Genomic DNA, 14,956 nt, shown 5'->3' on the forward strand with positions numbered 1-14,956 from the left:
ATGGGATCCAAGCCTGGGGAGGCAAGGACCTGCCCGTGCAGCTTCTCAAACATCAAAGCGCAGATTCTGAATCAGCAGATTTGGGGTGGGGCCTCACTCAGGTTCTGCACTTCTGGGAGCTCCTGAGGAGCCTGTGTGGCTGGTCCAGACCCCACTGTGAGCAGTGAGGCCCCAGGCTCGACCACACCATGGCTGGACCCATTCTGCTTGGCCTGGAGGACATCAGTGATGCAGGGGGCCTCCTAGGGCGTCAATTCTAAGTTTTCTGTTTTTCTGTTGGGAAGTTGATTTCAGAGTTCAGGATGAGCCCTGAGTTCTTCCTGCCCCCCCACCCCCCCTTTTTTTTTGCAACATGCTTATTGATTGACAGCAGAATTAAGCCTGAGTGTTTGTTATTATTTTCTGATTATTCTTGAGCTCTTGGGTGGCACACAAGTTTAAGGCTGCTTCGAAGTCCATTCCTATTAGCTGTTTGGAAGACTCAGGGCCCTGGATTGGAGGTGATCTGGTTGTGTCTCATTCTGAGATGGGCACATTTTGAGTGGCAATGCTGAGCACTCCTAATGGCAAACTTGGTGAAGATGAAGCTCGGTGAAACCCGTACAGGTGCTGGGGTTAAACCAGCTCATCTCGGCCCCTCAAAAAGCCCATCACTGCCTTGCTGACTCTGACCTGACTGGGTACCGACCAAGGGGAAGATGCTCCAGGAACTTTCCATCAGTGGTGATGTTCTTGTAAACCCAACCCCAGGATTCCAGAAATAGCTGACCTAGAAATGTGCCGGTGGCCACGCAGGGGGCAAAGCCTTAGCCCTGGTATCTGTGTTCTGATTTCTGGTATAAGCTCGTGTAGATGGACATCACCCTCCCACAGCCTTATGAGGTCATACGTGAATCAGCTCCATCTCACAGATGAGGAAACTGAGGCTGAGGGTTTAACTGATTCTGGCCACGGTCTCCCGACCACGCTGCCCCACTTTGTTTTATTCTAATGCATCTGAGAAGCGGTGCCAGAAGTGTGAGCGAGACCTGAGGGAGAAAATATAAGCAGCACAGCGGACGCTGTTAGAAGTGGGGACTGGCCTCTGTCAGCCCTGGGCAGCCTCCCCTCAGAGTGAGAGGTCTGTTCATGACACATCAGGGCCCTCGGCTGGTGGCCAGGGCTTCCTCCAGCTACCAGGCTGTTACCATGAGCCCCTTTCAGGGGCTTTGAGACACAGGCCCGATGCCTTGTTGCAAAGTGAATTTAACAGGTTCACTGGAGAGAAGAGAGAAGAGCACATTGAATGACTCACTGTTGGGTTTGGAACTGAGCTGTGGAGTGGGGGCAGGGCACAGGCTGGTGGTGATGGAGGTGGGGGCTTGGCTGCCCACCCGAGGGTCTCTCCGAGAGCGGAGCGTGGACACCAGGGTTTCCTTCCCTTCCTGGGGAGAGCGCCGTCGGCCACCTGCAATGAGGAGCAGGCTGGCACGGTCCACCTGGCCCGTCCCTGGAATCACTCGAGGGTCAGTGGATGCATGGCTGGGCCCTGGACCAGGATCTCTGGGGACCAGGGTCTGTCCCCACTGAGCCCCTTCCCCTCTCTGAACCTCACTTTCCCCACTTCTAGAATGAGGCACTGGGTGAAACGGCCCCAGGTTCCCGTGGTTTCTGGTGTTTAATCTATGCCCACGTGGGCCTCCTTCTGGCCCCTGACCTTGACCTGCCCTCCTTGCTTGCCTGCCCAGGGAGACGGGGCTCAGCAGGCTTGGTGGAACTGGGTGTCCAGCAGACGCGCTCTCTCCAGTGCATGGGGAGCTGGAGGGGCATTGAACTTGGGAACATCAGAGCAGCGGGCAGCTGCCTGGGGACCCGCTACTCTATTTGCAGAGTCCGGTGCGTCGTGAAAACCGAGGGCCCCTGTTCAAACTTTTTAAGCGTTTCAAGACACAATGACAGCAGAGCATGAAACCAAGCACAGGGCCTCCTGAGCGCAGGCCCCGCCCCTGCACAGGTCGGTGCCCGCCCACTGGCCCGGCTGCCGGGCACGCCCGCTGGGCTCTCGCTGGGTACGCGGGGTGGGGTTCCACGTGCGCCAGGGTTCCTGGGCTTCCTCGCCTGAGGGCCGGGCTGGGCATTGCCGTGAGTGGGCCTTGGGCCTCAAGAGCAGGGCGTGCTCTGCACCCTCGGGTGGTGTCCGCAGGGGTCAGGAGGCGGGGTGGCCCGGTGGGCAGGCTCTGCGGGGGACCGGGCATCGGGGTAGCGGGGCTGGCTGCGGCTCGGCCTGAAGGACAGATGCTGGTCCCTCTCGCCATCAGCTTCTATGCGGGGATGCTCCTTCGTTTTCTTACCGACACATCCACTCACTCCCTCATTCACTCAGCAAACACTTGGTGAACTTCTGCTCTGTGCTAAGCTCTGGGCATTTAGGGTGGATCAAAGGAGAACTCACCTCGAGTTTTCGTCACTGAGTTCATGTATAAAAACAGATGATTGAACTTGGTGTACCCCCCAAAAAAATAATTAAAAAAAAAAAAAAAAGGAGAACTCACCATAACCCCTGCCTTCACGAACCTTCCGGCCCAGCAGCCTCAGCCACAGGCAGGTTTGGGGAAGTCCAGAGAGGTTGGCTCCTCTGGGGCCACTGCCTCTCAGGGTGGAGGGCTGCTGGGCTGGACCCGGGTGAGGGCACAGGCAGGGGGCCGGGGCGTCGGTGCCTCCCGTGCCGGGAAGGCAGACGTCACGGGGAAGTCGGGGGATGGAAACGGAGCAAACGAAGGCCCTGGATTGGCCACAAGAGGCCCTGGTTCTGCCGCGTACGATGTCAAGCTTCTTGTCAGTTCTGTGCCTCGGTTTCCTCATCAGTAAAATGGGGACAGTAGTAGCGATCCGTCCCCGGGGCGGCCGACGGAGGCCCCGATGAGCCGATGCTCTAAACGTGCTGGGTGGGGGCAGCGCCCCCACTGTGAGGCTGCCCACCCCCAGGGCCCGGAGGAGCGGAAGAGAGAAAACCGGCCGCGCGGGTGACTGTGGTGACAGTGGTGCTGTGGCCTGTCCTCCCTTGGGCAGGGGCAGCTCGCAATCTTTGCCTTCTCCTTGGCTATTCCCTGCCATCCTAAAAGACTCCACCAGGCTGTGGGCTCAGGCAGCCTCTGGCGGGGGGAGGGGACCCTTGGCAAAGGCCAGGACACAGAAGCTCCAACTCACATTCTGGATTTTTCTCCCACCCAGATCAAAGCGCCCCATAGCTGTGGTAACACACCAGCCGCTGGAAAAATAGCTCCTGGGAGATTTCATTTCCAAACCCGCTAGCTGAGGACCCCAGAAGGCACTGTCATATTCTTTAGTTCTTTGAAACAACGTTGCATAGACATTTCTTCAGGAACATGGGTTTAGCCGGGCAGTTAAGAGCCGAGCTCTGAAGTCCCATAGTTCGGGATCACATCCCAGCTCGCCTGCTTCCTGGATGAGTCGTTTTGGGCACAGTATTTAAGCTTCTCTGCGGTAGTTTCATCTGCCAAACAGGGATCATAACAGGAGTGGCCCCTTAGTGTTCCCAGGGGTAGACACGATGGGGGGGAACCACGTGCCCCGGAGCCCACAGGTCGGTGACTAAGTTGGCATCAGTGAGTGTTAACACGGTGTGTGGGGTCCCTTCCCAGGTGCTGCTGACAGCTTCATCCTCATCCTTCCGGGGGATGCTGGGTATTATTTCCTCACTGAAGATCCAGAAACCGAGGTGCATGGGGCTTGAAGGGTCTGCCCCCAAAGCAGAGGGGTCCTTCCTGCTGCCAACTACAGAGTCAGGGGTGCTGGCCGGGGCTGCCCTGTTCTCTCCACCCCCAGGCTGACCAGCCAGGCAGCTTCTAGAATCAGCCCAGAGCAGGCACGACCTGGGTCCTGGCCTCAGGACCCCAAACTCTCCTCTGGCTTCGTGGGTCAGGGATGGTGCGTGACGGAAGAACGTGGCTTGTGAATGGGTGCCCAGGGCATCACCTCTGCCCAGCTTCATTGCCTTAATTATTGTCACTTTGGGTAATGCCAGCTCTGTTTCTTCCAACAAGTGGTTTGAGTGCTCATTATACAGCAGGCATTGTGCCCAGCATGGGAACGTAAAACAAGACCCAGTCCCCTCCCTCAAAGGGCTTGTTATCCAGTGGTGGTAACAGACCCCTTGAGCTGTGCAGGGGGAGCGAGAAGCACAGGGTCTGAAGGAGTTTGGAGGGCACATTGAATCCAGGGGAGAGGCCTGGGGGACTTCCTGGAGGCGGTGTCAATTAGCCTGAGATCTGAAAGCTGAGTAGGATTTAACCAAGGAATTAGAGATGGAGGGGGCAAGAGGATCCCAAGATGAGGACCCGTTTGTGCAAAGGCCAGGAATGGCTGCAGCTTAGAATGAAGGGGGTGGGCGTGAGTGGGGAATCTCACCCAGAAGGGCGTGGGAGGGGGAACCCCTCAGTGATCATCCCCAGTGGCAGAACGAGTCCACAAGGGCAGAAGTTACCAGGAGGCTGGGCTCAGCCCACGGAGGGACCCGAGCGCCGAGGTAGGGGCTGAGCCCCCCACCCCTCCAGGTGTGCGCGCAGAGCCCAGATGGCAGGTGCTCGAAAAGGATGGGGAGTGAGGGTTTCACCCTGGATGAGGCTGGATTAAACAGACTTTGAGGTCCCTTCCAGCTCTCACACTCCCGCTTCTTGAAATCCCCTCTGGGAACGGCAAGACTATAAAATATAAATCAATAGGTTAAAAATACGCTTGTCTCCTGCACGTCCAGGGCCTGTCATTCTGCTGCCTTCCCCGATCTTCAGAGGATTCCTGCGTGACTTGGGCAGCCTGAGAGCCCGGCAGGAGAAAATCGCTTTGTTCCCAAGCAAGGCAGGCTGATCGCGCCTCCAGTGACAAGACCTCAGGGTTTTTTTTTTAATCATTGCTGCCTCTAAAATGCACACTGTCCCGTTTCACTTGACATCTTCTCCTTATATCTTCCCCGCTTTAATCACCAGGGAAAGACCAGCCCAGCTGCTGTAGCGCCTACACCCCCAAAGATGGAGAGCAGAGCGAGTCCTGCTCGTGAGAAGGAAGGAAACTTGGGGATGGCCAGTGGGGTGACCCCAAATTAACCAGGCCAATGGCTCCGCTGGGACCCAGGGGCTGCTCCCACTTTACCTCCCGGGGTTCCCATGGCAACGGGAGTGTTAGGAGCAGCTAATAGGGTCTGGCAGTGAGTGAAATGAAATTTGATGTACGTGAAAATGCAGCGGCTTGTGAAGTCATTGGGGAGGGGGCTCTTTTCCCGCCCGGCAGGTGAAAGAAGCCTTGTTTCCTTGTTGTTCATACATTTTGTGGGGGAGAACTTTTGGATGCTCTTACACACATTTATTTTCATTTTTATAAACAGTTGCATTTGCTGCACAGGCATGAAATGAAGACGCCTTGCTAAGTGGGCCCAGTGTGTACGGTGAATAGTTTAGCACCAATAAAAAGTGTGTGTGCCGGCGATGATTCACGGGCCCCTCTGGCTGTCCCGGCTGTCCTCGCTCGTCTTCCCAGCCCACAGTCCGTGGCTCTGCCATCAGCCGCCGCTCCGGGGAATGTGATGACAGCACGTACTTCTGGGGATGCCCTTGTCTTTTAGCTGTTTCTGGCTGGCTGCTGGTCATTCTCGAAAGTGCTGGAGGGGCAAAGCCCCTCTTTGGATGCCTTGCCCGTTGTGTTCTGTGCTCGCCGGGACCACCGCCGCAGCACCCCTAGGACCACAGTTTGAGATAGTCTAGGGCTGAGATGGAGTGATTCCCGCCGCGTGGCAGCTGCTGGGTGGACCTCACAGGGCTGGGATGTCCCCAACAGCATTCTGAGGAGCAGAGTGAGTTCTCGGAGCAGAAACCAGCGCCGGGTCTGATGCTCAGGGGCAAGGTGGCCGGGACTCCCAGGGCTTGCCTGGGCAGCTGACAGTGGAGAGACCCCAAATCTTGGATGGGGGAGGGGGCTGTCATTACATCCCACGCTGAGAACCTCGAAACCCGCTGATTTCTGCCTTTGTCGTCACACAGGTGATCTTGATCCTGACGAAGTATTACCATGCAGACATGGGGAAGGTGCTGGAAAGTTCTCTGTGGCGGTAAGTCAGCCCGAACGTGGGCCTTTCCTCCTCACGTACCTGCGCCTCTCCAGGGCGGGGCACTGAGATCCCAAGGCCCGGCGGGAGCAGCCCCCTTTGGTTGGCGGCCACTCGACGTTTCTTTGGCTAGAAAATGCAGGTAGAAGTTGAAAGGTAATGACAAGTTTCGTCAGTGGCACAGATGGGGCTGAAGGACAGATGACCGTTCAGGAAGCTTCTTTGCTTTCTTCCCTTTCTGTCTGTGTTCTTTTCCCATTGCTTTTTTCCTCCCCGGGGGAAGGGGATTTGTGCTGTGAATTCAGGTCAGTGCACAATTTCCTTTGCTTGTGCTCTGAGCTTCCGACGCAGCCCCTGGCATCCCCCAAACATGCCGATTACCCTCACAGGCGTCTTTCTTTCTTCCTGGCTCAGCCCGAGAGCTCAGTGAATAAATAACCCGCCAGCGACGGGCGCTACCTGTTTATATGTGAAATGTGAATTCAGCCCAAGAACTGGGCAGCGTCTTTGATGTTTTAAATGAGGTGGGAGAGAAGGAGGCCTTGAGAAGTCATTTTCGGCATGAACATCTTTGTATTTACATCTGCTCACCCAGGAAGCCGAAGGAAGCTTCCCAGCATCTTGGGCTGTGGTTTCAAAGCTTCTCTTGGGCGAGGATGCTGCGTCCTCGGGGCACCGCGTGCCTTTCCCATGTTCTCTGGGTGTTGAACCGTTTTGCTTTCCAAGGTGTGTTTCTCAAGTAATAATTCATTTTTCTATTTGAAACCCATTAAAACACTGAAAGCTACTGATCAGGACTGCTGATTTGTGGGCAGCCACCTTGAGTCGATTTATTTTTGGCTTTTGGCTTTGCCCTCAGCGAAGGGGCTTCATGGTTCACTGTTGGTTCTCACCGAGGGCTCTCCATGATGCTTCGGAAAGTTGCTGAAATGACCCTTGAGGTGGGTGAGAAGCAGGGTCACTTTGGGCCAGCCGGCTTGGTTGCCCTGGTGCCGATGAGGCCGGGGCTGGGGGGCCGTGTGTTTTCCTCCCCCTTTCCAACAGAAACACCTTTCCAACCCCCTCCCCGCCCCCAGCCTTGGATTTGCCTCCCAAACTCACCAGCCTGCTTCCCAATTCCACCACCAGCCTCAGGACAAGGCATCTGCAAGGGGTGTTTTCCTGCCCTGACCCCCCACTTCTGTATGTGTTGGTACATTTTAATCTCGTGCCTTGAAGCGACTCATCTACCAAGGAGGTAGCTTTCAAAAGTGCCCCTCCAGGGTCGGATGTAAGGCTGTTCATTGTCTGGGATGAGAGCGGAAAGTGATGTGAGCATTAAAGTTCTAGTGAAATCTCCTCGGCTGCCCTTTGAAGATTCACATTTGGGGGCTGGCTTCAGGGCCAGGCTCCTTGGGAAGGGCCAGCCCCTTGAGGGCTCCCTCCTGCTAGGTGGGTGGTCCAAGGACAGGTCCCCTTGGCTGCCAAGTGAACTTGTCTGCAAAGGCACTTGTCTTCTCTTCCTGCAAGCAGAATTCCTCGACTAACTAACTGATTCCCCAACCCCACCTGTCAGCCCAGATCTTCATGAATGTTCGCTAATCCACCCGGAGTGTGGGTGCCGGGTTCCCTCTGTTCCCTCAGCATCTCAGTGTGGCTGGTGATGGAGGAAGTGATGTTATCATAGATGTTGCTTGAGTAGCCAATGGTCCTTCCTGGTGTAATCTGTGCTGATTCAGACAGAGTTGGTGGGTGTAGTTAAAATTTGCCACAAGTCCTCACTGGGGTTGGGTGGGGGTGGAAATGACCTAGGCCAGCCCCACGGCATGGGGACCGGGCCTCCAGACTCAGAATTCTGCAGAAGCAGGTAGGAAAGCCAGGATGTTACTGACCAGGGTTCTTGGTCTCCTTAATCAATAGAAATTGATCAGAGGCCTGACAAGAATTTCAGGCAAGGCTTTACTGGGGCCCCTGCTGCAGCAGGGCAAGGAGTGAGAACAAACAACAGGTTCCCTTGCTAGCTCACTCCCTGAGGGGAGGCGAGCTGATTCCTGACTGTGGGGTGAGGGTAGGGGTGTGTCCAGGGGTTGAGCCTGAGGGCTGGCCTAGGTGGTTTGCCCACCCCTTAGGTGGTGTTATGTGCGGGGGGGCATGTACAGGACGCTGCTTTTGCTCCGGGCTCTTCCGAAGTGGCAGCTGGGTCTTTTTGTATCTTGTTGTGCAGAATTTGCCCTAACTGCACACGCACGGCATGGCACGCACAGTTATTTTTAGTCCCTTATAGTTTCTTTGTATTTTGTTGCTCAAGGAGACCTTTGTCCAGGTGCAAGCCCTGCAGCAAAGGGTCCCAGGTCCCAGCTTGTCTCAAGGAAGCAGAACCACCCCCCTCTGAGCTGCTCCACAGGGGCCTCCTTTTCTTCCCGAGAGTCTCAGTCTTCTTGTCTGTAAAATGGGGATAAAACATCCCCGGATGGGAAGTTGTGAGGACTGAAGAAGATTACATATGAATCATCTCCAGAACAGCGCACTGTCTAAATTTAGTTTTTCTCCAAAGCGACTCAACAGATTTTAATTTTCCACATTCCTTTCTCATCACCGTCTCTAGACTCAGATGTTTCCTCTCCTTTATTAAAAATACATGCAGAAGCATTAGTCATTTCAAGAAAGTTCACCCACATCCCCACCCGTCGGGCCCAATTTCTTTCTGTGTTTATCTCATCCCTCTTATGCTGAGATAGTTGTACAGTGGGATATAAAGTTGTGCATCTTCTTTCTTTCACACACACACGCTGTTTCCATTTTTCCGTGTTGTACCACGGGCTGCATCACCATTTCTTATGGCCTTGCTCTCACCCCTTGAGTTGATTCATTCTAGTATTTGGTCCTGCTGCCGCCATCAGACATTTCGGGATGGCGCTCTGCTTTCTGTTTCGCTCCCTGGGAAGCACCTTAGAGGGTCCGATTTCTGAGCCAGACGGTCTGAGCAGATTTATGGCTGGCGTGCAGCAGCACCAAATTCTTTCTCAGGCGGAAAGCAACCCTCCTCCTGGGGCAGTGTCCTGCCTCCTGGCCGCCTTCAGGCTGACAGCTTTTCTAGAACCTGGTAACCGACCGGCCCAGAGGACTGCAGTGCCGTTTTCATTCGCATGCGTGTGACTCCTAGTGAGGGTGGGCAGTTTCTGTGTTTCATCGCATTTTCTCTTGCAAGCATCATTTGCTCACGTCCTCTCCATTTTGAGATTTGTGCGAGTTTGTTTAGAAGGGGAAAGGTCGCCATTGGTCTTTTGTTGGGATGCCACCTGGCCCTCTGCTGTTTAGGGCGCACGTGGAGGGAGGTTAAGGGTGCCGGTGCCCGGACAACACGTATTCAATGGGGTTATTAAACACAACTTATTGGATGCGTACCCAGCCTCCCAAGAATTCTCCTGTGTGATCCCAGTACGTACATTTTTAATGGCAGGTATGGTATTTGCATTCCGGAAATGACTCTCCGAAATCTAAGCTGAATGCATTTTTAATTGTCTGCACTTCATGGGCCGTGTGTTGGGAGTGTCTCTCCCTGGCTGGCTTCGGTCGTCCGGCACTCTGCCCCTTCCTTCTGCGTGGGTGCTGTTCTCGCTCAGACTCTGGGCCCCTTTGCATCAATGCAAGGGGGGTGGGGGGGAGGGAGCCCCTCCATGATAAGAAAGCTGCTGGTTGCCCTGAGGGGTTGGACGTGCACAGAGCTGGTCCACGTCCCCTCCCGGAGCCTTCCGAGGTGAATGGTGACTAGAGGAGCCGGCTGACCTTGCCCTGGCCTGCGTGTCCAGTCTGTGCAAGTGTCCTGAGGCTGCTGGAACACATGGCTGAACACTGGGGGCTTAAAAGGAGAAGAACAAGTCCTACAGACCAGAAGTCTGACATGGAGATGCAGGCAGGGCCGGGCTCCCTCTGGAGGCCCTGGGGGAGGAGCTTTCCTGCCTCTTCCAGCTCCTGGTGGCTGGGGGTGTTCCCAGTGGCCGCAGCTTTCCGATCTCTGCCTCCGTCTTCACAGGGCCTCCCCCACATGTCTCTCCTCTGTGTGTTCCTTATAAAGACACTTATCTTTGGATTTAGGACCCACCCGGGAATCCAGGGAGATCTCATCTCCAGATCTCTAACTTAATTACATCTGCAAAGGCCTCTTTTCCAAATAAGGCCGCACGCAGTCTCTGGGGGTTAGGACACGGACGGATCTCTCTGGTCCACCATTCAGCCCAGTACACAGTCTGTCACCAAGCTCTGCGCCGACACCTGGACCCGATTTCCTCCATGGCTCCCGCACCTGTCCCCATCCTCTGTCCCCTTGGCCATACTTCTCTTCTGCCTCTGCATCCTCAGCAGGTCCCAGCAGCTTTTCCCAGCTCACCCCCTGTGCCCCACCAAATCCCTCTCCTTGCAAGGCCTTAGGGATTTGACGTGCATACACGCCCAGGTCTCGTCCTGCTTACTGCCCTGGTAGCCCCCGTGGCCGACACCCGTGCATCCCAAACCCCCTGTCCAAGCCTGAGCAGGGGGTGGGAGGGGGCGTCGGAATTCCGTGGGCAGAGCCAGAAGCTGCGTTGGCGAGTATAGAATATGGGGCGGTCATTTGCAGAGACGTGGACGGACCTAGAGAGTGTCATACAGAGTGAAGTAAGTCAGAAAGAGAAAAGCAAATGCTGTATCGTGTATTAATGCATAGGTGTGGAATCCAGAAAAATGGTATAGGTGATCTTATTGGCAAAGCAGAAATAGAGACACAGTCGTAGAGAACAAACGTATGGATACCTGGGGGAAAGGGTGGGGTGGGAGGAATTGGGAGATGGATATTGACACATATACACTATTGATACTACATATAAAATAGATAACTAATGAGAACATACTGTAGAGCACAGGGAACTACTCAGTGCCCTGTGGTGACCTAAATGGGAAGGAAATCCAAAAAAGAGGGGATATATGTACATGTATAGCTGATTCATTTTGCTGTAGGGTAGAAACTAACATAACATTGTAAAGCGACTATACTCCAATAAAAATTAATTAAAAAAAAAAAAAAGGAAGAACATGGGTGCTCATGGAGCATCTAAAGGCCTCATGTGCAATTTGTATCTCTTCTGTGATAGAGCTGGAACGATTTTAAGATCAGGATAAACAGTCTTAGAAATATGAAAATTAGAACAAAACGACCTGTACATGTCCCCCTGTGTTCCCGCACCGCAGCTTGCAAGAAGATGTCAGAGGTCCTTCCTGTGGTTCAGGGCTCTCTGCCAGGTGCGGGGGTGACAGACGGGAACTGAGGGGGCTCCAGAAAGCTGGCCTCTCAGTGTGGAAATGGGGACCACTGTTTCTCCACGATCGCCCCTTCCCTCCTGCAAGAAACCTTCCTAGACGTTCTCCTGCTAATCACTCCTCTGCCCATCACTGTATTTCTGTCTAGGGTCTATGTGGGATGTGTGCTTTATACAAGAATGATGAGATTTTTCAACCCCCTCAAGAACCAATTTGTACCCCCTTGGGGGTGACATTGTCCCCAGCTCCCAAAGAAGGGCTTCTCCCACTTTCAGGGGCGTGTGAATCACCTGGGGTCTGGCTGAAGTTCAGCCTCCGATTCCCAGGTCTGGGCAGGCACAGAGACTCTACATTAAAAAAAAAAAATATATATATATATATATGTATGTATATATATATATATATACATACATATATAGGCTGTGCCGGGTCTTAGCTGAGGCACTCGGGATCTAGTTCCCTGACCAGGGATCAAAACTGGGCCCCCTGTATTGGGAGTGCGGAGTCTTAACCGGTAGACCAGCAGGGAAGTCCCGAGACTCTACATTTTTAACAAGTTCCAGGTGACATTGACCTTGCTGGGCCACCAGGCACACTCTGAGCAGCGCTGGACAATGCCCACCGCTCGCATTACTTGGTCTGGGCAGCTGCCGGGCCCAGAGTTTCAAGAGCCCATGTTGCTGCCGGCCAACCCGAGCTGGGGTCCTGAGAGGGCCATTTGGTGTTTCTGAAGCTGGATCTCAAAGGGCCAGTGAGGCTCATAAATGTTCCTAAAAAGGTAAATGCAAGCCATGGGGAACTGAGCAATGGCTGATGCATAGATAGCAGGTCCTCAGCAGGGGGGATGTAAGAGTCACCAAAAAAGCTCTTAAAAACTACTGCCGCTAGGACCCTGGCTTGGAAGATGTGGACTCAGTGTGGGGATCTCTGTGCCCCAGGGGAGAATGGCCCAGGAAGGGCTGGTCCAGAGCAGTGCTCCTCAGACTTCCCTGGTCTGCATTTCTGACAGGCTCCTGGATATGCCCAGGCTGCTGGTCCAGGGACCACACTTTGAGGAGCCAGGGGTTGGGCTGGGTGGGAGTGAGGCTCAGCATCCTGCTGGCTTCCCAGGGCACTTGGACCAGCATCCAAGCCCCACCCCCTGCAGAGATGCTGTGCGACTGACTCCTGTCCCATCCCCCACCGCTGCTCCTCCACTCTCCCCCTTACTCCGCAGTCTCCAGCCACCCAGCCTGCTGGCTGAACGTTGACCGTGTAAGGGCCTGTCCCTTCTGTAGCAACCTGCACGGCATGCACTTGTGCTGACCGTCAGGTACTGGCTCCTTGTGGACATTTGGTCTCAGCATAAACCTCTTTTCCTCAAAGAAGCCACCCCACTGCTCAGCATAAAGCCACCCCCAGGCATTTTTATCACACCTCTCCTTGAGTGTGGAGTTCCTGTGTGTGGTTTGTCCCCCTGTGCCGCCCACACGCCCCCCCCCCCCCCCCCCGGTTGCCAGAACATACACTGATTAAGGATGGAGACCTGTCAGGTCCACCTTGATGATCTCCCGATGCCCAGAACCTAGATCAGATTTGGCACAGAAGGTGATGTTTGGCATTGGATGGGTGGATGGATGGATGGATGGGTGGATGGGTAGACAGATGGGTGGATGGGTAGACAGATAGAGGGATAGAGGTATAGATAAACGTACAGCTGAGAGGATGGAGGGACAGATGGACAGATGACAGATGAATGAATGGATGGAGTATGGTGATGTGGTCCTTGGGAAACACTGCTGGGACCTAGAAGACCCTTCGCATCTGTGAGGCCATCCCAGTGGGTGTTATAGGAGCCAGGAGCAGAATTGGCTCCGATTCGTCAGAACAAGAGGGGCTGGGAGCGCTCTGAGCCAGAGAGAAAGCAGACCTCGGCCCACCTTTCCTCCGCTGTGATGGAGCCCCGGCCCATGGCCCCGTTCACACCGTGCCTGGGTGGTGTAAAGGCCACGCCAGCCCTGTCCTCCCACCTGCATGTGGGACCTTGGGCGGGACCTTTAGCTGGGGCAACCTCGGGAATATTAGGGTGGGGTGGGTCTCAGGTTTTCTCTGAGTAACTTGGTGGACCCCACCCTTTTGTTGGGGTGGGGGAGGCTGATTCTCTTCCACCATCTTCACTTTAATCACGAAATCTTTAACACACGCAGAAAGCTCAAAATGTGGTCTGCCAGCTACCTCGGTACCCATGTGCCAGAGGCAACTCTGTGCTCACCAAATAATCCAAGCTCTTGCTCCCTTCCCTGGCCTCCCTTGGGGTCATGTGTTTTGTCCGAGCCAGTGGATGGTGAGCAGGAATAATAAGGGTTAAGTCACTGAAATTTAGGGCTTCAGATGTTACTGCAGCAGACTAGTCTAACCCAATACTGGTTCCCGAGCTGTAATAGATGTTAATTTTTTTCTTTCTGGGATCTCCATGTCTTAAAGAAACACACAATTCCCGATTCTGGTCCAGCCCAGCTCTCTCCTCCCTCCTTTCACCTTCCCCACACCCCATCATCCTATCCCAGAAGTAACCCTGCCTGGATCAAGCCCAAGGGGGCTTCATGTGTTAAGTACACATGTACATGTCTATCCACAGTCAATATGTTCTATGGTTTAGTAGGTTTTAAAAATTAATGGCATCGTGCTGCCTTTAGAAATGTGATTGACACTCCCGCCAAGTCATTGGTAGTTTATCCCTGTAGCCCACATAAACTGGTTGAGCTATGCCTTCCCCTGCTGTGGGAACGTGAGGGTTTTTATCCCCCAGAGTTCGCTGATCCCATCAGGGCTCGGAGAGTGTCCGTCCATGTCCTCACCTTCCTTTTTCTCTCCCTTTGTCAGTCTGTCTGCAGAGTGATTCCTGCTTCACGTCTCTGGAATCATCAGATTTTATATGTCTGCATTCAAGTGGGTGTGAGAGCATAGTTCAATGTTATTTTATTTTGCATTTGCATGATTCTTTATGAGACTGAGCATACTTTCCTTTGTTTATTGACTATTCAAGTCTCCTCCTCTGGGATTTACCTGTTCATATCTCGTGCCCATATTTTTCTGTTGCTTACGTTTTCTTCTGCCCTGCCCATCCAATACAAATAGCCCACATCCTCTCCAGGACCCTTAATTTTAAGATGGGTGTCATCCAACTGTGTCCTGAGGTCCTACCATGTGCCATTCATTCTTTCCCAACACCTTCTAAGAATGTTTCCTCTTAAGAATGTTCTTCTATATCATATATTTTTATATGGGATTCTTAGAAGTGTGATTCTTAGAAGAGTATTTCTGTAGGATACTGTGTATTAGTCAGCTTCTGTGATGATGCTGTGTAACAAGTCACCCCAAACTTGGTGGCATACACCAGGCACTTCTTCTTACCCCCTGGGGCAGCTGTGGTTTGGTTGCCTTAGGCTGGGGTAGCCGGGCAGCTCCACCTGAGCTGCAGGTTGGTGGGCTTGGCTCTGCTACATCTGCATTTGTGCTAGGACTCCAGCTGACTGGCCAGAGGCCATCAGGACCCATTCTTCCCATGCACAACACAGGAGGGAGAGAGCCAAGCCCCCCACCCCACCCAGC

The 14,956-nt window shown here is 53.9% G+C and overlaps 1 protein-coding gene across 1 annotated transcript in view; it reads left to right on the forward strand.

Annotated features, from left to right (window-relative positions):
- The window catches only part of SORCS2 (sortilin related VPS10 domain containing receptor 2), a 489,055-nt gene that overhangs the window by 178,978 nt on the left and 295,121 nt on the right, over positions 1-14,956 (forward strand). Inside the window, exon 2 of the mRNA XM_057705965.1 lies at positions 6,030-6,097. Within this exon, the coding sequence (XP_057561948.1) occupies positions 6,030-6,097 (68 nt within the window). The remainder of the gene's footprint in view (positions 1-6,029; positions 6,098-14,956) is intronic.

This window comes from Hippopotamus amphibius, chromosome 13, assembly GCF_030028045.1.
Source record: "Hippopotamus amphibius kiboko isolate mHipAmp2 chromosome 13, mHipAmp2.hap2, whole genome shotgun sequence".
Classification (NCBI taxonomy): Eukaryota; Metazoa; Chordata; class Mammalia; order Artiodactyla; family Hippopotamidae; genus Hippopotamus; species Hippopotamus amphibius.